Source organism: Trachemys scripta, chromosome 23 (genome assembly GCF_013100865.1).
Source record: "Trachemys scripta elegans isolate TJP31775 chromosome 23, CAS_Tse_1.0, whole genome shotgun sequence".
Taxonomy (NCBI): domain Eukaryota; kingdom Metazoa; phylum Chordata; order Testudines; family Emydidae; genus Trachemys; species Trachemys scripta.
Window position 1 is genome coordinate 4,914,619 of NC_048320.1, and position 23,378 is coordinate 4,937,996.

Sequence of the window (23,378 nt, forward strand, 5' to 3'; positions counted from 1 at the left end):
ACAAAATGCATTGCACACATGTACGGGACAAATGCGAGGGAACACTGCTAGGTACCGTCCTTTCTCTGGCTTGGGGGGGGGTGCTTTGCAAAGTGTTGATAAACGGACATTATTCCTTAACGTGCTGCACAATCAGTCACTTGGTTCATACACTTCCCAGCACTGCCCAGGTCCCTGCTGTCACAGCTAATAAAGAGACAAACCCAGCCCGGGCGTTCTGTCCCAAGTCCCGCTTGTCCGGGCTCATAAAAACAGCCAAGCTCAGATCTCTGTGAAACTCACGTTTGTTTCTCTTTATTGGTGTAAAGCTGTAGCACACGGTATCATTTTGACAAGGTACACGGTTCCCTTCGAACGCATGGGCACTAACAAACAAGACTGACTGGCGGCCGCGTCATTCACGTACAAAACAAGAGCTGGCCGGACAGAGGTGGGCGTAGGGCTCGCAGAAACAGGGGACTGTGAAACAGACAACACAGGCCTTTCCAGAGCGAACCGCTCCGGCTGCTGGGTGTTCTGGGAGGCACCTTCTCGGCTGGTGGGGATTGTTAGCGAAAACTCTAGGCTGCACCCCCATAATCCATATGCACCGGAAATGCAGTGAGGCCAGAATTTACGCTGCTCCCCGATCTAAGTGCAGTGGGGGTGGGGGAGAGGGATGGAATTTCGCACTTTCTAGGAAATGGTAAAACTCTTTGGAGTTGAGTAGAACTAGTTAAATACCCACTGAATACCCCCAATGCCGGTGCGGTCCAAGGGGTGGCCCTGACTGAGACCCAGGGAAGCCGGTAGGGTCAGATCCCCAACTGGTGTAAATTGCCATAAACTCGTAGAAGCCAACTGAGGTGTGCTGATCCCCACCAGTTGAGGAGCTGGCCCGTCATACTGCTGTTCGCGGACATACGTCTCATTTGTTCTACTCACGGCATTTGGCTGCCAAAAAAGGACCCTGCTGGGGCTTTGAGGGGAGCTGGAGGTCCAGTCAAGTGCATTATTTACTGCCGGCATCTCAAGTCTATTGCAAGGCAGTGTTGGGAGGAGCCGCCGTGGCTGTCTGGAGGTTTGGGCTGTGTTCTGGAAGGTTACAGCCTGATTTAGCTGGGGGATTGGTCCTGCTTTGAGCAGGGGGCTGGACTAGATACCTCCTGAGGTCCCTTCCAACCCTGATCTTCTATGATTCTATGATACACGAGGGGGACACGGGAGACCACAGTGGGGGTCAGCTTCCAGCTCCTCTGCAAAGAGAATCATAGCCAGGCAAGGGCTTCTGGAAGTCTGAATCCGAGAGACGCTTCAGAGCAGCTGACTAGCAGCGGGGTGTTGGGAGGGTGACATGGAGACTCCAAGCGGCTCTCGTGCAGTGGCACTGACAGACTAGACTCTGTGCTAGGGCAGGGCCGGGCAATCTCATAGCGGGGCTGGGGCTTGTTGGGAGGGAAGCCACGGGGCTTGTGTGGGAACGTGTGTGTGGCTTCGCGGGTTGGGAACAACACCAACAGCCCCAGGAGAGCTCTGGTCCCAATCCACTGGGTTGGGCTGTTGATGTCCTAGTGATGTTGCCTGATGCACCAGGGTGGAGGAGCAGCTGCCGGGGGCCGAACGAAGGGGGTGCTCTGCTCCCAGCTTTGGGGAAGAACAAAGCCCACCCTGGAGATGACACAGGAAGGGGACAGGGTGTAGGGTGCTGGCTAATCCCCAATGTGCCCACATACTGGAGAAGCACAAGGCCCTGCCCCCCTGTTTGATGGAGCACAAAGAGGCTGGATTGGCCGCCTGTTATCAGCCGATGGGTAGGCAGTGGAGGATGAGTCCAGCTGCCCCCTTTCGCTACCCACCAGGGAAGAGCAGCAGGGCCAAATGCAGGGGACCCTCCCACTAAAACAGCCAATTGAGGGGGCATCCCGGCTGCTCTGTCCGCCCTGAGGCCGGAGCGGTGGTGAGCGAGTCAGGAGGCAAAGCAGGAATGACACAGTCTGGCCGTTTCCACAAGACCAGCTTTAATATCAGTCAGGAGAACGAGGAAAACGCACAACGGAAAGGAATGAAAAATAACCCCCACGCCCGCTCCTGCCCGCACCCCCCCAAACCAGACTGTACAAGCTGCATTACAGACCCAGGAGCACGACACAGTAGCCACGGGTGTGGTCATCCAAGAGCCATCCAGGTCAGGGAGTCAGACTGCGGTCCCTGGGCCGCTCCCCTGTAGGTGACGGTACCTCCGCCAGGCCCGGCTGCAGCACGGCTTAGCCTTTGGGGGACCTGGCCTAGCAAACTGACACGAAGAACAAGGAGGTAAGGAGAGTCCAAGAGCTGCACGTTTGTTTGTTTCTTTATTCTAATACAGCCTAATTAACGGCGATTTCGGGGACGGATGGGCCCGCAAAATTCCTTCCTGGTAGTGAAATCAGAGCCTGTACAGAGGAACAGAGCTTAGAAAGACAGCTAGGAATATATTGCCATAAAAAGTATCGGCATGCAAGTGCTTTATACAGTCGGCAGTATATGAAATGGTGGCTTTGTTAGTTTCTGTGTTGGTCTGTACAGTTCAAAAACGAGTGTGTCTTCAGATCCCGAAGACGAGCCCCCCCACAGGAAAGGACGACGCAAGTCAAGTCCAAGGCGCCGCTCGCTTGGTTTTGGCAGAGATGTATAATATATATACAGTTATATATAGATATATATTATTTTTTTTAATGCATAGCGATTTTCTTCCTTTTCCCCCGGTGCAAACCTGAGCTTGGTCCCTGCTTTCCTGTGCAGTCTCCTTTCGGTCGGTCTTGGCACTCCGGCGCTGGCAGGGAGGTGTCAGCAGGCAATTTCCTCCAGCGTTCCCAGGGTCGTCTGCAGGGGCACGTTCACAGTGTGGCTGATGGTTTCGGAATGATTTGGCATGGGGTCGCAAGTGCTCTGAGGGAGGAGAGCGACAGGGTTACCACAGGGGGTCTCAGCCCTCGCGCTGCCAGGGGTTGGCTTTTGAATTCGGGCTGCCCCACCTCCCGGGCAGCAGCATGGCAGGTGTGTTTTGCCTGGGCGTACCTGGAATGGTCACCTACCCAGCCCCGTTGGGCAGCAGTGGGATGCTAGCTTGGCTAAGTGGTGGCCAAGGGTAACAATACACTTCTGTCTTTTGACAGCCCTCTGCTTGGGCTCCCAGCTGATAGGGGGCTGCAAAGCGCTGTGCTTATCCTGAGAGCGGGCATGCCAGCGGTGTGACGGGGCTGCCACCTACGCCGCTGGCAGGTGGGTCAGCACAGCCAACCCCCCAGCTCTCTCAACCTGGGTCATGCCCCACAACTGATACAGCTCAGCGAGGGCTGGACAAAGCCTGTCACCCCAGAGGTGGGATGGCGAAGCCTGCCCCATGGGTATACCATGCTGCCCCATGGGAGTGCCAGATCCTCCAGGCTGGAATTTGGGGTATGTCTACACTGCATTTAAACCTGGGGCTTGTGGACTTGGTGTTTCCAAACCCACGCTTGAGCGTCCGCATGGCATTGTGACCCTGGGTTTACAGTCACTGGACCCTGGTCTCACAGCCGTGCTAACGCGTCCACACTGCACTATGCAGCCCTGCTGGCTCGGGTCTGCGGCTTCAGCTGTATCCACGCGTGGACTCGCATTTCCGCCAGACTCGGGCTCTGACCCCTGCACCCCCCGCAAGCAGGGTCCATGAGCCTGAGTCCAGAGGGGTGCCCCACCTGTGTCAGACTGAGTTCTGTGTAGACGGAGGTGGGGTTTGGCTCAAACCTGAGTCTGGGCCCATGTTACAGTGCAAGGTAGCCAGACCCTTAGAGGCAGTGGGTAACAGCGGGGAGGCAGGGCGGGGCTGGGGGGCAGCCTCACATTGTGCTTTGTAGTGCAGGGTGGCAGAGCAGAACCTTCCATTTCCTCTCACTTCCCCCATCTAGTGAAATATCCCCAGTCCGGAGTGCCCCTGGCACCAATCTCTCCATTGGTCCCACCCCTTCTCTTCACTCAGCATCAGGGACACGCAGCATCGCTTACACACACAGCTTCCGCACGGGGCTGCAAGGAACCAGCATTTGGGGCTTTCCCTTACCACCAGAGCGAGCGGCAATTTTAGGACCAAAATATTTTCCCAGTGGAAAAAATGGGGTTCAGTCATTTGGGGCAAAATGTCCGATTTGCGGATGGGAAATTTCAAAGCAAGGCGAACGTTTCCATTCTGTTTCCTTTCCAACGGAGATGTTGTGTTGTGTGAAAAACCGAAACATTTTCCAAATGGCCAATTGGGGCTCCCCCCCCCCGTTTTGCCATTAAATGCGGGTGAATGAATGAGGTCCAGGATGGGTTATTTTTATTTATTTTTCATTATTTTAGCAAAACTGGAAACTCTTCCAGTGGAACCTTTCAATTTTGCAGAAACTGCATTTTCCACTGAAGAAAAACATTATGTGGGAAATTCCAGATCAACGTGAATGATTTGAATGGACAGTGCCAGCGTGGGGCCCACGTTGTGGGGAGAAGGTCAGCCCCGGAGTCCCCCCCAGCTCTTCCTTTGGTCCTACTGCTGGGACGGACAGAGCCGGCAAGTAATTTGAGCAAGGAGGTAAGTTCCAGAGCTTGCATGTGCCTGCTCTTGCCTTACTCAATGCTTCCCCGGATTCTCCACGGACTGGGGATGCGCTGAGTGTTAGAGAACCCCAGGGAGCTACTGGAAAGGGTCAGATTCCAAACGGGTTGGTTTGGTCCTGCTTCTCCCCCTCTTCCCCATCCAGACTGCTGAGACTTCCCAGAAGCAGAGGACCACATGGCAACCCTTAAATCAGCAAGAGGGCTGAAAAGTGCTTTGTTGCACTCCATAGGGACACCCAGGGCCTGGATTGGAGGCTGGGCAGAGCTGTTATAAGGAGACCCGCCTTTTCAGACATGAGCCTCCATTTAATCAGGGACTTCGGTCCATGTATTCAAGTGCTTAATTCCCACTGAAATCAATGGGAGTTAGGTGCCTAAATACCTTTGAGAATCTGGGCCATAGCCATCCAAAAGGCCTGCACTGTGGGCACAGAGGGGAAGGGCCTGCTAGGGGTGGGCTGGAAAGCTGTCTCCAAAATAGAGCTTCAGTTTGGTTTTGCACACGATTCCATTTTTTGTTGAAGCTGAAAAATGCCTCCGCCACCCCAAAAAAAACCCCCCCCCCCAAACCCCAAACCCCCCCCCCCCCAAAATCACTGAAACTTTTTTTCAAAAAGTTGTTGACAGGATTGAAATTGTCCATTTTCGGCAATATTTCCCACGATCGTTTTTATTAATATTTGTATTGACAATTGATTGCCCTGTTTATAGAAATCATTTCCAAGCGCCTCATAGAAAAAGCAGGTTCTGAGCACTCAGTTTTCAGCCAGACAACGTTTTTGGGGGATAATGTTTTGAGAAAAATGCCAGTTAAAATTGCAGGAAAATTGCATGAAAAAAAATAGACAATTTCAAACCCTGTGAAACAAAAACAAGTTTGCCATTTTGAACAAAATTGTTTTCTTGTGTTTGAAAGAGCTCTGCTCAGAAAGTCCTTTTCAGAGTCTCCCATTGGTCGGAGTGAATGCTTTGTGAAAGAATGGGCAGTTTTTCTTTAGTTTCATCTCTCTTATCCAAACCCGACCTGTCTACCTTGCTTGAAGTTTCTACACATTCGCTCTTGACAACTCTGAAGATTTTATCGCATGTCTTGCACTATGTGGTGTTTTTCTTAAGGCCCTGGCTGGGAATCTTAGCTTTCATTCCTTTTTTTTTAAAGTGAGGTTCTAGTCCTCAGGGTTTCAAAGAGAAGATGGAAAATGGGACACCTCCCCCGCCGCAAATGCTCAAAAAGCAGAAAGCAATTCAAAAGACCCCCCTCCCCAATTCAAAAATAACCTCATGATTTTTAGAGCCATCTCCTGAGCAACTGAAGCTGTTGCAATTGAATGGGTGGTGGGGTTGGCCATGCTGCCTTCCCGTAGTATTGAGTCCCCCGGGGATGGTACTGATGGGGATCCTTACCACATTTTCGTCATGGCTCCCCTCCTCCTCCTCCTTGCCAAGCAGGTCTAACAATCTTTCCTTGATCAGCTGAAAGAGAGACAGACTTGGTTACTTTATGTAGGAACAGCCAGTCACAGCTCTCCACCCTGAGCAGTAGCAGCACCCAGCCAGCCAGGACAACCACTCATTCTCTAAGATGCCTCTGGGATCTTCCCCGCCCCCTAAAGGGCCTGGTGGCAGCTTGACGTCTCCATGTGAATGTGGAAGGCCAGATCGATCTCCAGTGCAGCTCCTGGGACCACGGGCTGGCACCAGACCCTCCCAGCAGGATTGGCTCCAGGTGAGACCACAAGCCCTGTTTCTATGGATGGGAGCTGCAATGGGCTGTCCATCCCCCCCACCCCCAATCTGGCTTGTGGCCCATTGTGTGCCCCACACCTCGGTGCTGAGTGGGCCCTGCCCCGGCCGCCCTCTTGAGCGGGGTGGCTCCGTGGGGATGGGGTGCCAGGTGCTGACTGCACATCCGGCTCCAGCAGCGCTGGCATGAGTCTAAGAGTCTGCAAATGTTGCGCTGAGCAGAAGGGCTTCATGGGAGCTGCCTAATCGCTAGAGCAGTCCCCTCGCACGGCGCCCTCACAGAACGGCCGCTGCCAGGCACGGGCAGGTTGCGATAGACGACTGCATCCAGCTGCTTGGGAATGCAAACTGTTCCCAACAGGCCCAGATCCTGCAGCAGCATTGTGGCTCCGTGGCTGGGGAGGGGACAGGCTAAAGCAAAAGAGGAGGGTCCCATGGAGTCACATTTTCCTCCCTGAGGCCCGTCAGAGAAGCCAGCAGAAGGGGGGCAGAAGGCAATGCAGAGAAAAAGGTTTTCTGCACAGAGGACCCAGGAGATCTGCAGTATTTTGTTGGTGGGGGGCGAAGTCCCTTCCCTTGATAGAAAAAATTGGGGAAGAGGAGGACGTTTTCTGATGGAAGACAGCTATACTGTCGAAGCAGAAATGCCAGTGGAAAATGGCTGTTCCTAGTGACATTTTTCGGGTTATTGAAAAATCTCGGTTGGCCGGGTGAAAAATTTTTCAGTAAACCCCTCCCATTTTTGCCCGTCCAGCTGAAATTTTTCAGTTGCTGAAAACCACAGAATGTTGGGCTTTCCAGGCGAACCCAAAACGTGTTGTCGAAAAATTCTGACATCATGTTTTCATCCAAACTCTTCCCTGAAAAAACATCCCAAACGTTTCCTGAGCTCTAGCAAGAAGGCCTATTTCCAGAGAGGCCATGAACGCCGGGAGGATGCTGGTGGATGGGCAAAGATACTTTGGCAGGAGCGTGGGAACTGCCACTCGGGATCAGACCAGCAGTCGGTCTAATTCTCTGACTGCCAGTAGCAGGTGCTTCAACGGCAAGTGCAAGAACCTCCCTAAGTGGACTATTATGGAATAACCTATCTGCATAAAAACATGAGAACGGCCGCACTGGGTCAGACCGTGGGCCATCTATCCCAGCATCCTGTCATCTGACAGCAGCTGGTGCCTGAAGCTTTAGAGGGAATGAACAGAACTGGCAATTTATTGAGTGAGCCACCCTATCATTCAGTCCCAGATTCTGGCAGTCAGAGGTTTAGAAACACCCAGAGCATGGGGTTGCCTCCCTGATCATCTTGGCTAGTGGCCATTGATGGACCTATCCTCCATGAACTTATCTAGGTTTTTTTTTAACCCAATTATACTTTTGGCCTTCACAACATCCCGTGGCAATGAGTTCCACAGGTTGACTGTGTGTTGTATGAAGAAGTACATCCTTTGGTTTGTTTTAAACCTGCTGCCTGTTAATTTCATTGGTGACCCCCTGGTTCTTGTGTTATGTGAAGGATCCTAACCCCAGAATATCTCTAGGGTCCTAACCCCAGAATATAGGGACTTCTCTACAACGGGAAATTGACCGGTAATAACTATTCCAGAGCAGCGTTTATTCTGGGATAGAGTGTTCATACAAGGGAGATATTCCAGGATAGCTAAATTATACCAGAATAGCTATTCCAGAATGGTGATTCTGGACGAGTTCTGCAGGTCAATTTCCCCTGTGTAAACAAGACCTTTGTCAATGAAGGTTGCTCATCTCTAACACTTCTTCCAGATGACCTCAGCGTATAACACGCTTGGGATGTGCAGTGCGACTGTGCAGAAACCTCACGGAATAAAGTGTCATTTCTATTCATAACACCAAGAAATCAATGTTTGCCAAAAGAAAAAAACTTGGCAAGAGAAAAATATTCTCCAGTTTCTATGAATGGACCCCCCCCCCACACACACACACCAGAAACTTTATTTGAGAGAATTCTTATTACCTTCCGATCAAAGAATCCAAAAGAGACACTGGCTTGTTGGATTTTAATCAGATTCTGTGTGTGCACAGATTGAGATATAAACCAGGGAGCAGAGTCTGTTTGAACTCCAAAGCCTGTATGAGTTTTATGCTCGTATTTTTCATTATATTTTATTGCAAAATAATGCCACCCAATATGAATGGCTGCTCAGAAGGGACTCTGTCAGTAGAACTGCCTGCCTTACACTGCAAATGCATCACTACCTCTTTAATAACACGTAAGGCTTGTCTACTCTTGAGATGTTACAGTAGCACAGCCGTAGCCCGGCAGCTGTCGTGCTTCAGAGTGGACACCACCTGTGCTGACCGGGGGGTTCTCCCACTGGTGTTCATAAGCCACTTCCCCAAGAGGCAGGACGTAGGTTGATGGAAGAATTCGTTCACCAAGCTAGCGCTGTCTATACCGGGGGCTTAGGTTGGCTTAACTAATCTCGCAGCAGTGTGGATTTTTCATGTACCTAGGCCAACCGAACTTTTTAGCATAGACCAGGCCTTAAAGTGGGATTGTTTAAAAAGTCCCTAAGCAAGTCAGGGGCCAAAGGCTGATTGAAAATCAATAAACCATATATGCCAAAGCCAAGGAAGGTAGTCTGACTGAGTGGTTACAGCACTGCACTAGAAGTCAGAACACCTAGGTTCTATTCCCAACTCTGCAACTGGAGTCCTGGGTGACCTTGAGCAATTCACGTTGTCGCTTTGTGCCTCAGTTTCCCCACCTATAACATAAGGACTTTGAGTGCTTTGAGATCTTCTGCTTAAAAGCATGATCTAAGTGCTAGCTCTTATGATTTGGGTGCTTTGGAAAATGTCATTTGACTGTCCCAAACTGCATGAGACTAAAATTCCCGGATGTTTGAAAAAGGCATATGTTCAGAAACTATTTCACTAAAATATTTGCACATGTTAAAAACTAGTTTACTAAAATGGTCAAAAAAATTCAACTATTTTACTAAAGTATTCTCCGCCTGTCACTAAAATATCGGAACAGCTTTTTGTTTAATCAGTGAAACAACATATGTCCTGGCATTTAACTGGCATAACTTCACGCATGCCCATGGAAGAGAATCATTGTTTGCAATCGGAAACCTGCATTTCCGTTTTTTGCTCCTCTCTTACGCATGCTTCTGCTGCGCTCGGCGGCCAATGGGGAGCCTTCTTGTAACTAAGTTCTCACCTGTAAATTGCTATCGAGGACAAACCACAGCTATAGTGCCTGAGGGATAAATGATTATTTGTGGAGTCGTAGCACCCAGCGTCCCCAGTCGGGGTCACGGCCACATTGTGCACAGCGCTGGCCATATACAAAGTAAGCGCAGTCCCTGGCTTGAACTGATTAGAATCGAAAAGCCCAATTCTGCCACCTTTACTCCAGTGGACTTGTACCACTAATGCTGCTTAAATGAATTTGCCTCCTCACAACATCAGTGCTGCACGCCACCAGAGATCGCCATGCTCGGGTGCCACCGCCGTGTGACTTTTCAGTAGCCTTCTCCACTCTGTGAATAGCCGTCCTGGAAATCAAGGGCTGCTTTAGTAGCAGCTTGCATTGAAATCGTTCCCGCTTAACCATCAGTGGTGCGTTATAGCCCGCTGGCTTGTTTCAGAGTCAGGTGCTGCTCCAAGGACGGGCAGCAGGATTCAGCAAGCTGAGTAGGGAAAGGAGGGTGTATGTAGCAGGGACAGGAGCACATGGCGACATGCCCAGAGGGTGAGCTGGTTAAATGCTCAAGTTAAACTAGGTCCAGGAGCAGAGGGGAAGAGCGGCCCTATGATTAAGGCTGTGGGGTAGGACGCCAGGCACCTGGGACTACTTCCCTGCTCTGCCACAGATCTCTTGTGTGACCTTGGGCAAGTCACTTAGCCTCTCTGGGCCTGTGGGCCCAGCATCCAATACAGGGTAGGGCCGAGCTCAGAAAGCGACACCAAGTGCCTTTAAAACTCACAGCTTCCCAACGCCGGGGGTGGATTGAGACTCACTTTGCTCTCGGCTGCAGACCTGGCAGATCTGCATAAGGGGCCTTCCAGGGCCAGGGGAAGGCTCAGGTCCAGGCATTCTGACACCCCCCGGACACCTTGTGCCCCTTCCCTTGCTGGGTCTGTGCCCAGTCTCCTGACAGCCTGGCTCTGAGTCTGCAATGCAAGTGCTTGGGCCCTGACTCTGACACCCGACCCTCGTGCAATGAGACCCGACAGCAGCGTGCCAGGAGCACATGGTGTGTAAACCCCTCCCCCCCCCCCCGCGGACTCTCCTGAACGTTTCCCGTTGCAGCGCCTCTCCTGTGGGCTTAGTTCAGGCCTAACACGGAGACACAAGCTCCTTAATGAATGTCTCTGACTAGATAACTCAGAATAGCCTCCCCCAGGCTGACCAAGAAGGCGCACAGCATGCTGGGACCTGCAATCAGCAGGCTGGCTCTGCAGTAAAGATGAAGGCAGCCAGGAGCAGCACAACAAATCTCTGTGGGCCACGTACGTTTGGAGCACACGCCGGCCCCTCGTGACTCTCTGCTGTTCCACTGCAAGCAGGGCTGACAGCGCTCCTCCGTCCCTGATGCTGCTTAGAGCTGGTGAGACGGGGGCTTTTCGAGCCACCGGCCCTGACAGGAGCTGAGCGCTCGCCAGCAGCTCTCCCGTGCGGAGCCGAAGTGCTGGAGATGGGGGCCCCAGATGCAAGGAGCCGGTGGCCCCCGAATGAAGACAGCTGCTTGGCGCTCTTAGTCTGCAACTTGCCATAAGATAGCTGGCGCCAACGGAGAGACATTGAGATTTAGTCTCTGCTGGTGTAACCCACACACCTCCTGGGTGTGGTGTTCTGTCGGGCTTTTAGCTCACCAAGCTCCAGAGGTTCTAACCCACCCACCACCAACCGGGCTGTCGGTGTTACAAGTGGGGGCTTGTCTGGGATTTCAACTGGGAAGTCTCTGAAGTTTGGGACGCACTTTCTCAGCTAGGAGAAGTATGTAACCCACACACCTCCTGGAGGTGTTGTTCTGTCCCATCTAGTGGCCCTGAGACCACTTAGAGAGTTAAATCATAGAAGATCAGGGTTGGAAGGGACCTCAGGAGGTCATCTAGTCGAAACCCCCAGCTCAAAGCAGGACCAACACCAACTAAATCATCCCAGCCAGGGCTTTGTCAAGCCGGGCCTTAAAAATATCTAAGGAAGGAGATTCCACCACCTCCCTAGGTAACCCATTCCAGTCTGCTCTACAGCCTTAGCTAACAGCCGGTTGGCTTTCAGCTCATGAAGTAGCGACTCATGCACTAAGCTCTAGAGAGCCCTTGTTCTATCCTGCTCACCAACAAGCAGGGTCTGTTAGTGTTACACTTGCTCACTGGACTGAATTTAAACTTCATGTCCTCCCCTTTCGCAGTTCAGATCTTGTCTTTTTATGATATTCCTTCACTGCCATGGCAGTCTCAAAGCCTGTTTCCTTTCCCCCACTGTCATCCATGCAGCCCCGCAGCCACGAGCCACTTCCCAGTCCCCAGGCTCCCATCCTTTCTTCAGCCCAATCCCTCCCAAAGGCCTCTTCTACCGCAGGCCCCACATGTAAGGAATCAGATTGGATTCTCCTGGGCTGTCAGTGCACCAGGAGACGGCCTGCTGCAATATTTGCCTTTTGTACAGTGCCGTGCGCAACCTTGGGAAATGATCACTGATGACAATGGCCGGGGTCTTCACAGGAGTCGGCTGGGCAATGAACTCCCTCAGGCTTCCTTGAAATCCTCAGCCTCTTTGGGGAGGGCAGAACTAGCGATGGGGCCTCTGTCCAACCCTCAGCAGCACGGAAGGCTTGACACCTTTCTCCATAAGCCAGTCCTGATAGCCGGGCATCCAGTCTAGCTTGTAATATCACCAGCGAGAGAGATTCCCCAGCTGCCCTTCACCCTCGCTCTGCTCTGGAGTGAGACAGATCCCCTTAACATTTGACCTTGATTGAAGTAGCTTTCAGCCACCACTGCCTGTCCTGACCTCAATAGGGGCAACTGTGGCTCCCTGCCTGCCTTGCAGCTCTGCTATCGCTTTGGATGCAGATTTGAGCCACTGTGGCTAATCTCCCCACTCCAAAACACAGCTCATTTTTCACGTCTCTAAACTGGGGCATTTTCTAGGCATTTGTAGCCTGTTAAAGCAGATCCCTTTTCTGTAAATCCATGCTCTGTGACCACACAGTATGCTCCATCTTGGCAGCACACACTCCACGCAGCATATTCCCTATGGCTGGCCAGCCCAAGAGAACAGTGGGGGATATTTGCATCATTGACTATCCAGTTTCTTCTTTCTGTTCAAGTCACTCTGTTGCAATTGCCTGCTGCTCTCTGAATTTAGGGTCCCAAGACAGAGTTTTAAGATGCCAGGTCAAGCCCGTAGATCACCTTGTGAAGGATGCAGTGCAAAGCCCGAGCAGGGAGAGCCCTGCAGTGGGCTATTATGGGATGTTAATGAAATTAGAGGTGGGGGGGAATTTTTTTGCCTAATTCTTTCTTCACTGAAAAGTGCATTTTCTTTTAGAGCCTGATACAGAATTTGGTGGATAGTTTCAGAAGGGGAAATTTTCCTCCCCAAAGAGTCGAGACATTTCCGTCAATTCAACATGATTGTTTTAGTTTGCGTGTTTTTGATTTGATGAAAAACTGTGGTTTGGTTTGACTCAAACTGGATTTTTTTCAGAGTTTGTGGTTTGGCCCCCAAACGGAAACCCTGTTATTTGCTCAGCTCTAAGTGAAAGTGCTCTGAGGTTATGAAATTCCCTTTCTGAGGCAGGAAAAGGCTGCTCCCAGCCATATCCGATACACCCATCGCCAGGGGAGAGACCCCATTTGTCCCACAGCAGGGCTGGACACAAGTCAGCCTGCTTGGATTCGTGCTGTGTGTGGTGAACATATCAGCAACATGCTTTGTAAAGGGGGAATCATTATCCCTATTTCACAGCAGAGGGAAACTGAGGCCCGTGCCCTGACTTGAACCCACACTGCGCTCAGGGGGAGCTGTGCGTGTGCTTGGGTGAAATCAGGCCAGTATGAGGCCTATGCATGGCAAAGACCTGGTTTGCAGGTTCGTGGTGGCCCCCTGTACCGGGGGAGTTCCCCTCATGTCAGGCAAAGAAGCCACAGCAGAGCTGGGACTAGAACCCAGGACATCTGGCTCCCACACCGGCATCCCGCCCCTAGGGCTACACTGCCCCCCTGTGGAGAGGAGGTGGAAGAGGCAGTCGAGTTCCAGAGGATGGGGTGGCGGAGAGGGAGAGACTCCGGAATTAAGCCCAGCTGTCCCCTTGTAAAGGCTGCAGTGTGAACTGGCATGGCTGGTGGCTGAAACGATCTTCCGGCGTCAGTGCCCCCACAGCAGGATGGAGCCAGGGGCCCAGTTTGTCTCTGTGGCGCAAAGCAGTGGGTGCCCCCTTGGACAGCAGGGCACGATGCAGGTACATGCGGAAGTGCAGAGGCTGGGGGGCTCACAGGGGTGCAGGGCATTGCTCCGAGAGACGTGGAGGGAGATGGGATGAGAGGAAGGTAGCGATGAGGGTGTGGGAAGGATGGAACATGCAGGGAGACAGAGGGTTAAATGCCTCCCTCTGCTGTGTACACTGAGGCCAGCCTAGGCCTGGCCCCTAGGAAATGTCAGGTTTGTCCGGGTGAGGCAGGGTCTGTGCCCAGCACGCGTGGGCCGGCCAGGTGCTTCGCTCTGAGACAACTCATCGGATGAAGCGTCTATCCCACCAGTCTGCACGCTAGCGAAGTGGAAACTAAAACCACCGCGATGCGGCCCGACAGCCCAACTCATTCGCTGCTCTTAGGAGCTAGCGACACGGGCAGATGCTCTGTTCCCGGGTGGTGCTGGGGATGTGAAACATGGAGAACTCGGGGTAGTGGGGACGTAAAGCTCTCCACCAGGGGAGATGTTGATGGCTTTGACTGGACTGGGCGGGGCCCAGATGAGGCATTAGGACACCTGGGTTCTATCCTAGAGTTGGGACCTGGGATAGTCACTTGAGCCTTTGTCTCCATCTGTAAAACAAGGATGAGGAGATTTCCCCTTCTCCTTTGCACAGAGCCCCGACTGATCCTTGCCGGGTGCTTCGACAGATGGAAGGTGCCACCGCTCAGCACAGCCTGGGCTGGCTTCCTCCATAAATGTGTCCCTGTGCTGAACGGACACCCCTGGAGCAGTGAGCAGTGAGCTGAGTCTCCATGCCTCTGAGCCCGCTGCTGAGAGGGCGGAGAAGAGCCAGCCGTGCTGGATGGCCTTCAGTAGTCGGGTCACTTCTCCTTCCAGACCCCACTCACGCCCTGGCAGACGGGTCACAGCTGAGACCCACCACCCCGACCTCTTGCTGAAACGTTCCAGACCTGATGCACCTGATGTTTTGGTTCCCATTTTAAATACGTGGACGTGATGTGGAGGATGTTATACGTGGGTCCATTAGGCCCTCGGGGTGGATGAAATATCAAACCTCAACCCCCCACCTGAGTGTCTGGAATTCTCTCCACTTCTTTCATTTGCAGCACAAATTGCACTTCCTGTGAAAAAAAGCGAGCGCTCCATCTTTTTCCGCCTAGCCGATTCAAGCGAGGCACCAGTGATATTAAAAAGGGGACGCGCTCATCGCAGGCAGAGACATGAAATAATATTCCCCTCACTGCAGAGAGCTGCTCCGTGCTGACCCGGCCACGGTTTCTGGATGCTGCACATACACTCCGGTATATTTCATGGCTCAGCGGATTCTACTTTCGCTTATTTCTTTTAATGAAAGAAACCAGCCAAGATTCCCCCTTTGAGTCGCTTCGGCCCCCTCCAGCCTCTTGCTTTGTTTGTTCTAGTGAACTGTGTGCTGGATCGACAGCCCTGGAGACCAAAATCCTTGGGGCACAGCGAAAGCTTCCCCCACACACTGCCCTTCAAGGCGCTTTGCCATGGCCTGCTCTAATCCTTGGCATCTGCTAGGCAGTGGGACACTGAGCAGGGCCAGGTGCTGTGATAAGAACAACGCTCTGCACACGTGCGTGGCATATTCACACCACGATTTCAGCTCCCTCTGCAGGTGTCAACAAATCAGACTGAGCCACCGAGTGATGTGCCCAGCGAGTGTGCCCAGCTGTGGCAGAACCATGAATAGAAGCCAGGTGTCCTGACTCCCAGGCCTGGGTTACAATCACAAACCCATCTTCTCTCTGGAACAAGGTGGTTGCTTGCCTGTGGGGAACCAGACAGAAACTTCATCTTCGAGGCAGTGTGGATTGGTGGAGAGAGCACTTGCCTTGGACCCGGTCTGTTCCTGGATCTGCTGCTGCGTGACTTTGGACAAATCACGTGCCCTGCTCTGTGACTCAGTTTCTCCATTGGTAAAATGGGGATAATGATATTGGATTTGGGCTCCAGTGCTGTTGATTCGGCACAATATTCACTAGAACAAACAGAGAGGGTGAAGGAGGGGAGAAGTGATGCCAAGGGGGAATCTTGGTTAGTTTTTTTCCCCCCGTTAAAAGAAATAACCCAAAGTGGAACTCTGATGTACAGTGCTTGGAGATTACTGATGGAAAGGGCTAGCTGTTCTTATTATCTCCCACTGGTCTGGGAGCAGCCAGCCAATGGCAGCTTCTCGTCACTCCCACCTGAGGCTGGATCAGAACCCGTGACAGGGAGGCGCAAAGACTTTTATTTTGAGTTCGCTCTCTGCTCCCTAAGAGCCTCTTGCACAAAGGAAAGCGCAGGGCTTAAATTCAGCCGGAGCTGTCCGGAGCCGAGCTCTGGTAAGTTTTTTCAAGCATTGATTCCAGGCTGATGCTGTTGCGGTTCTCAACCGGGGGTCTGTGGCCCTCTGGGGACCCACAAGCTGGTTTCAGGGGGTCCGCGGGGCTCTGCGGCTGAAGGCTGGAGTCCCGAACCTGGGTGTGATCTGAAGGGCTGAAGCCCTGAGCCCCAGCCTGCCCTGTGGAGAACTGGGGGGGGGGGGGGGGGATGGTGTGCTCCAGGAAATGTTCAATGAGAATTTTAGCTCTGGGACAGAGTAAAAGGTATTGGGGTGGGGGATTAGTGGGGAACAGCATCAGCAGGGGCATGACCTTGTGGCCGTGGCAGGCATTGACACCACAGGCTCTGCCGGGCATGTGTGTGCCCGGAGAGGAGTGTGCTCCAACTGGTGCGGCATGTGCCAGTGAAGGCACTGTTAGAATTAAGCAAGGAGCCACTCTGTCGACAGTGGAGTGCTGATTGGCAGGGATGGGGGGGCTGCAAGTCACCCCTGTGAGCCTTGATTTCCTCTCCAATCCTTCCAATCTCTCAGTTCCCCGCAGCAATTCTCTGCCCCGCTCACAATCCCCCTCCTTGCAGCGATCAGAGGAGACCAGCAGCTCCATGACAGGGACCATCGCAGGGGTTCCCTCCACGCAGGGAAAGGTCACGGTTGTGAGGGACCCGATCAGGGAAAGGGAAGCAGCGAAGGTACCAAATGCGCCGCTGCACATCTGTGGATTTGATTTCCCTCAGGACCAGAGGTTCCCGCTCACAGTGTCCTCGTCCAGATGAATTTGTACGGCAACATGTTTCCAACCCTCAATGGCGTTAGCTGTAAAAGGTGCCAAGTGGAAAGCAATCGCCACCGATCTGGCTAATGTGTTTCCACACTTGTGCTGTAGGGCCCAAAAGACTTTTTTAAGGCCAGGATTCTTGAGAGGACAACGCTCCGCAGTGCACTGTACTGCATCCACAAACCAATAATGCCCCCTGGTCCCAGCACCTCACAGCCACGGCCTGCAGCAAGCCTGGGCTAACAGGGCAGGGTGCTCCTCCCACCTGGGCACTCGCTGTCCCTAGCCCAATGACCACCTGCCGCCATATAGAGCAGCAAGTCGTGGTTGTTCACGATGCCAGTCAGGGGTAGCGCATGACTCCTGCATTTGGGGAGGCTGGAGGTGAGCACTGGACGTTCCCTAGAAGCAGAAGGGGCCCCTGGCACCTGGCCCATGGCCCGCCCCCTGTTCCATCCCAAGGCCCAGCCCCGCTTGGCCCCCTTCCCCGAAGCCCCCCCCCCACCTGCCGCTTGCACCTCCTCACCCCCTCCCTCGAGGCCACCTGGCCGTCGTTTCCCAGCGGGCAGGGTTGCCTTGGGGGAGGGATGGGAGAGGCGTGAGCAGCGGGGCTGGGGGTCCTTGGGGAAAAGGTGGAGCATGGGCAGGACCTCAGGACGGGGGAAGAGGGAAGAGGAGCAGCGTGGGCAGGGCCACGGGGGAAGAGGACGAGCGGGAGCGGGGCCTCGGGGCAGAGCGCAGGTGGGGGTACGGCCCGGCCGCCCTTTCGGCGGCAGCGCTCCAAAGATGGCGGGCTGGTGCTGCATCCTGTTTGGGGAGGCTGAGCCTCCCCTGGCCTCGTATACCCCCGCCCATGACGACAGCGGCTTGGCACTGGCCCGAGAAGGATGAGAATGACTCTCTAACCTGGTGCTCAGGGCGCTGCCCCAGGATGAGGGAAACCCAAATTCACGTCCCGTCTCCAACAGCAGTTTCATTCTCTATGAAAGGTGGGACAGCTTCAAGAGGAGAGAGCGAGCCAGCCCAGGACACAAAGGGCCCATACCCTAAGGCGCTGCCCTGGCATGGGGGGAACACATGTTCGAATCCCTCCAGGCCCCCAGGCCGGGAAGGGAATTGGAGCCCAGTCCCACCAGCCCGGCGGCGCGCCCTCACCACAGGTCTGAAGCTTCCAGCAGAAGCTGCTGCTGCCATCTTGTGAATCCCTCAATTGCTGTTGTCCAAGTGGCCAAGGGTCAGAACGAAACATTTGGGTTTGACGCTCCCAACACTAGCAGACTTTTCTGGGGTGGTCGAAAGCCTGCGGCTCATGGTTGTTGAGCGTGCGAATACGTTCAGCTGCCCTGACACTGCACTTTCCAGTGAACGAACCTTTCGTTTGTACATTTCCCCCCCAGCCCCACCGCTCTGTTCCTGCGTTCTGTCCTGGCCCGGGAACAGCTGGTGACCATGGTGCCTTGGGCAGCCATGAAACCTTTATGGGTGGAGGGGAGGACTTTTGTCAAAAGACTCTGAGCACCAGGGGCTCCGCTTTATGCCCCTAGCCTGCCCACACGGCACTGTGCAGCCTCAGAGGTACCCAGCCCAGCAGCCCCACAGCGCAAAGGTAACTGTTAATCTAGCCCTCAGCTGGTGGTAAACGAGGCCTGGGTTGAATGGTGGAGAGAAGCTTCCCCTGAACAGGCCCTGGTAGGGGCGTGACCCAGCCAGGTGGGACAGGACAAAGCTTGTTTTTTTCCATCTGCCCCCATGTCTGGTTGAAGTAAACGTTGACCAATGAGCAAGTGGGCAGCTATGGATGAAAAGGCTGGTCTAGGCAGGCCCTGATCCCTTCCCAGTAGCCCCTTTGCCAGTCCTGCCTTAGAGCAAGGCCAGCTCCCCTCCCTCTCCTCAACCTGCCTGGAGAGACTCCCATTCATAGATCATAGAGGTTGGAAGGGACCTCATCTAGTCTGACCCCCTGACAGATTTTTGCACCCGATCCCTAAATGGCCCCCTCAAGGATTGAGCTCACAGCCCTGGGTTTAGTAGGCCAATGCTCAAACCACTGAGCTATCTCTCCCCCAGTCTCTGCTCCCTCCATGCCGCCTTGTGGCCATTCCCTCTGAACCAGTGGGCCCCGCTGCCTCCACTCCATTAACCCTCCCCGCCTGCTACTGAAACGTCTTCCGTTCCTCTCTTGAGAGGAAGGAGTCCGGTGTCGTAGGTGAGAGACGGTCCTGGGGATCGGAGCTTCTGGGGTCTCCCCCCAGCTCTGCTACACCCCTGCTGTTTGACAGGGAGTAGGTCACGTCCCTTCCTGTGCCTCAGTTTCCCCATCCGTAAACTGGGGATAATGTTATTCTCTCGGTTGTCAGGCTAAAGTCGCTAATGATTTGAGAGTGCTTTGAGGTCCTCGGGTGGAGAATGCTAGAGACAGACAAAACACTATCATTAGCTGTTGCGGGGAGCCGGGCTGCCATTCTCCTGGGTTTGGGGTGCACACAGAGCATGTATCTTCTGGCAGTTGGGCATGAAAGGCAGGCCAGCCTCACCCAGCTGAGCGCCTTGCCGGGGTGTGGGGGGGTGGATGTGTGTGTGGTGCAGGAGAGGACAGGCCTGTGGCTCTGCATGGGGTTTGGCACTGGGGGAACAGAGCTAGCAGGCAGCCTGCGCCCGTGAAGGGATGGCACACAGGGAGCAGGCAGAGGATTCTGGGGAACCTCTCGCTGGAATGCGGAGGCCTCTCAGGCAGCCATGGCTCCCGTGCGGGTCGGGGCGGCTGAGTCTGTCATGCTGCGGAGGAGAGGAAGCGAGAGGAGCTGTGGAGGGAGAGTGCATTGAGGGACAGAAGCCGCTAGTCCAAGGGAGACGATGCCCAGCAAACTGCCCTGGAGAGGGGACAGCACTGGCACAGCCCGTGTGGGGCAGGGCGCCGGGGAGGAGCACGCTTTCAACATGTTCACAGCTGCAGACTGTGCTTGCCAGGGAATGCTATTGATACTGAGGGGAGCAGCCCCCTTCCTGTCGCACTGCAACTGCATCCCCAGCTATTTTGGGACCAGGAAGCAGGGAGGCGACAGGCACCAGGGTTACAAACGTCGGTGCAATGCTACCCCTTGCTCTTGGTTTGATCATCAGCATTGACATGATGTGTCACTTACACGAGATGGGATAAAACTACACAAGGGACACAGCCCTCCTGCTTCAGGGTGGAAGCTGAAGTGGGGGTCAGGAAGGAACTTCCACCAGGGCTTGGTTATTCCATCATTTCCCATTAAGGCAGATTTTGCACCTTCCTTGGAAGCAGCTGGTACCAACCACTGCTGGAGACAGGGCATTGGTTCTGATCCGGTTGATCAGTTCCGAGGTTCCTAGGGCGCTGGCCATTCCATGGGAGGACCGAGGACCCGGCCTCCCTGACGAAGGCGTAGAGAGGGCTGCCCCAGGTAGACCTAGCATGAATCCATGCTGGCCCATGCAGATGACTGTGAGAAAGGCACAAAGGCAAGTGATGAAGGGAGGGGGCGGCAGGGCTCCTGGGGGAGCGTCATCCCCTGAGACAAAGCTTCTGAACAGGAGTGAATCTCAGCCAAACTACAAGCACCTGGGCAGCAACACAGCTGGGGCTCTCGCTAGGTGTTCGCTTGCACCCAAGCCTGGCTGAGGGTCTGTCCACAGGGCAGAGTTCCCAGCGCCCGGACTCACTCAATCACACAGCACTCACGCTCCCTAGCGGTGGAATGAGGAACACAGAAGGGGAGATCTTACCTCGTAAATATAATCAAAGAGCTCTAGTACTGTAAGGATACTAGCACCAATAAACAATCCCATCTGACCGCCAATGTCACCTAGGGGAAAGAAAACAGCTCGTTTTACTCACATGCTGTCAAAGAAACGTGTTCAGGGAATGCGGATGGGTACCCATCAGTTATGTCTTATCTGGGATTTTCTGAGCATCAATCAGAGGCTCTCTCTCCTGGCTAAGAATGAAATCCCCGGAGACACAAAGCCAGAATTTCCACAGCGCTCTCTGTCAAGGTTTCCCCTGAGGCTGACATGACGGTGACGTGATATTGCATGTGGCACTCAAAGCACGAGCATGGCTTCTTGCTCCAGTCAGCAGGTGCTGAGAGGAGAAAAAAGCTACATTTGCTAGAAAAACTCCACAACACACTAGTGATCCAACGTGACAAAGGATCAGGGGCATTGTGTCCCGCAGGGGAGCCCATCGGGTTTCAAACCTTCGCCTGCTAGTTGCCGGGGCCGAGGGAAGGAAAGAAAAGATGGAACGACTCCCCAGATAGGAAGCGGTTTCCAGTGACTTGTCAACGGGGCTGCACAGTTTTTTACAGCGCAGGTAGGGATGGCTGGGGTAGAGCATGGGGAAATATTACAACACGGGACATTGACTGGAGGGGAAGGCTAAAGGCAAAATGCTCCTAAACAAACAAGACTCCGGTCTTAGCAACTGAACCTCTCCTGCCACACGTTAAAGGGGGTGTGGTGCAGGCTGACAGACCTGCAAGTGGAAATCTTGTGTCCTTACAAGCGACGGTCACGCTGCCTCCTACCCCTGCCCTGGGAATATCACCGTCTAGGGGTGGAATGCAGTCCCCGTGGCCCACTTTCTTTCTAGATCTCAGTTACAGGAGTGCTCACTACCGATATATAGGTAAATAGCTATGGTGCCAGCAGATGGCGCTCCAGAACAGGGCCTGTGTTTTGTAGACCCTGCTGTTGTGCATCGTAAGTGGTTTTCTCTAGCAGCGCTTTACAAGCCCTGGTTTCTCAGGTTCTTTTGCACAATGGCTAGCAAAGGGGACGATTGCACTGCGGGTACCTGAGCACGGAGACCTCGACTGACAACACTAACTCATGTCATATAGGCCACTGCAACAGGCTGCCTTGGCCCCTAGAAACAAAGGGCTTTGTAGCCTACTGCCTCACCCAGCCCTGAAGCTGCATGAATCCTGTCAAGAACAGAGCCCTGCTGTTCCAGAAAGCCCCACCGCATCTCTCTCTGCCTGCCTGCCCTTACCAGCCGCCAAGCCTTGCGTGGCTCCAGCAGCAGAACTCAGTGACAACAGCCCGCATGAATATCGCATCAACGAATGCATCAATCTGTCAACGGACCCTTATTAGCATCCAGCCTGAGTCACTTTCAAGGCTGCAGGGTCGGTAGGTTCTAGTCATTTACTTAGAAGACGTGGAGAGAGACGGTAACAGCAGAGGAAAGGGCTTAAGGATCTGCAATCCTCCCAAAGACCTAGAGGCCACGCTGAGCTGAGCCCGGTGCAAGCATTTCCACAGCTGAGGCACTGGAGGGACAGAGGGTGCCTGGGGCGTTTCCGGGAGTGCCGCCCTCTGGGTTTGTCCAGTCACCCAAGGTCAAGTTGTGGGGAAAGAGCAAAACAGTCCCATTGTGCTTCTACTAAAGCAAAGACGCCAACTCACCTCTGCTCTTGCAGGTCCATTTTTGTTTGACTTCTTTTTCCTTTGCAAATGGAGGAGGTTTCCCTACTGGACTCCCACTGTTTTCCCCCAGGCCACCAGCAAACGATGTCCCTAACCAGGTTGGGCATTTCTGGCATTGCATCACACAGCCTGATTGGAACCAGCCCAGAGTAACTCTGCATGGGACCAACCATGGCATCCGCTCTTGTCTGGATGCTACAATGGGCAGAGATGCAAGAGATGTGGGTTTTAAATACGGCCACAGACTTGCAAGATCTCAGGCAAGACTCTGAACTCAGTTTGCCTGTCGCCAAAATGGGGGCAGTGAGATTTCCATGACTCACGTCCCAGAGCACTGGGAGGGCTAAGTACATGGTGTTACACGTGTGCTACATGTGCTCTGAGCTCTCGCCATTCGGCCAGGAGGCCGCTAGGCCTATAATATCGCAGCCCAGCGCCCAACGGCACATTCTGACAACATGCCAATATTCACAAGGGCACCTTTTCCTCCCAAAGGGCTTTGGGCAGGTTCAGTCCTCCCAAACGTGGCAAAAAATGGAAGTGCACCTGGGTGCAAAGTCAGAAATGTTCACACTAATTTCCATGAAAAAGATTTTCACCAATTTCTCCCAACCCTTTCCCCCAGCTGAGGAAAGATGGCCTAGTGGTTAGGGGAGTAGCCTGGGACTTAAGAACCCGGTGTTCAGCTCCCTGCTCTGCAACAGTCTGCCTGTGTAACCTGGGGCATGTCACTTAGTCTCTCTGTGGTGCTCATCGGGGTGCTGGAGGCTAAAGAATGTGAGGTGCTCAGCTATCTCAGTGAGGGGGACTAGAGACGGGCATTAGCCAATCAGATCAGTGCTTGTGTCTCTGCAGAGTGCCCAAAATAACAGAAACCATATTAACCGCTAGCTTGGTAAGCGAAGGTGACGGCCCAGCAGCTGTCAGCGGCTGGAAGCACAATTAGCTAAAGCAGCCAACAAAGGCAGGTGTGATCAGCACATGCAGTTCTGCCCCCATGTGCAATCTCCCTTGCTTTGTTT

General features: G+C 53.6%; 1 protein-coding gene across 2 annotated transcripts in view; it reads right to left on the reverse strand.

Annotated features, from left to right (window-relative positions):
- Nucleotides 1–273: 273 nt before the first annotated feature.
- Nucleotides 274–23,378, reverse strand: part of ASIC2 (acid sensing ion channel subunit 2) — a 1,225,960-nt gene continuing 1,202,855 nt past the window's right edge. Inside the window, exons 8-10 of one of the 2 annotated variants that reach the window (XM_034755993.1) lie at nt 20,650–20,729; nt 6,001–6,069; nt 274–2,907 (exon numbers count right to left, since the gene is read on the reverse strand). In XM_034755993.1, coding sequence (XP_034611884.1) covers nt 2,806–2,907; nt 6,001–6,069; nt 20,650–20,729 — 251 coding nt within the window. In that variant the 3' untranslated portion in view covers nt 274–2,805. The remainder of the gene's footprint in view (nt 2,908–6,000; nt 6,070–20,649; nt 20,730–23,378) is intronic. The other variant, XM_034755994.1, reaches the window with a different exon arrangement.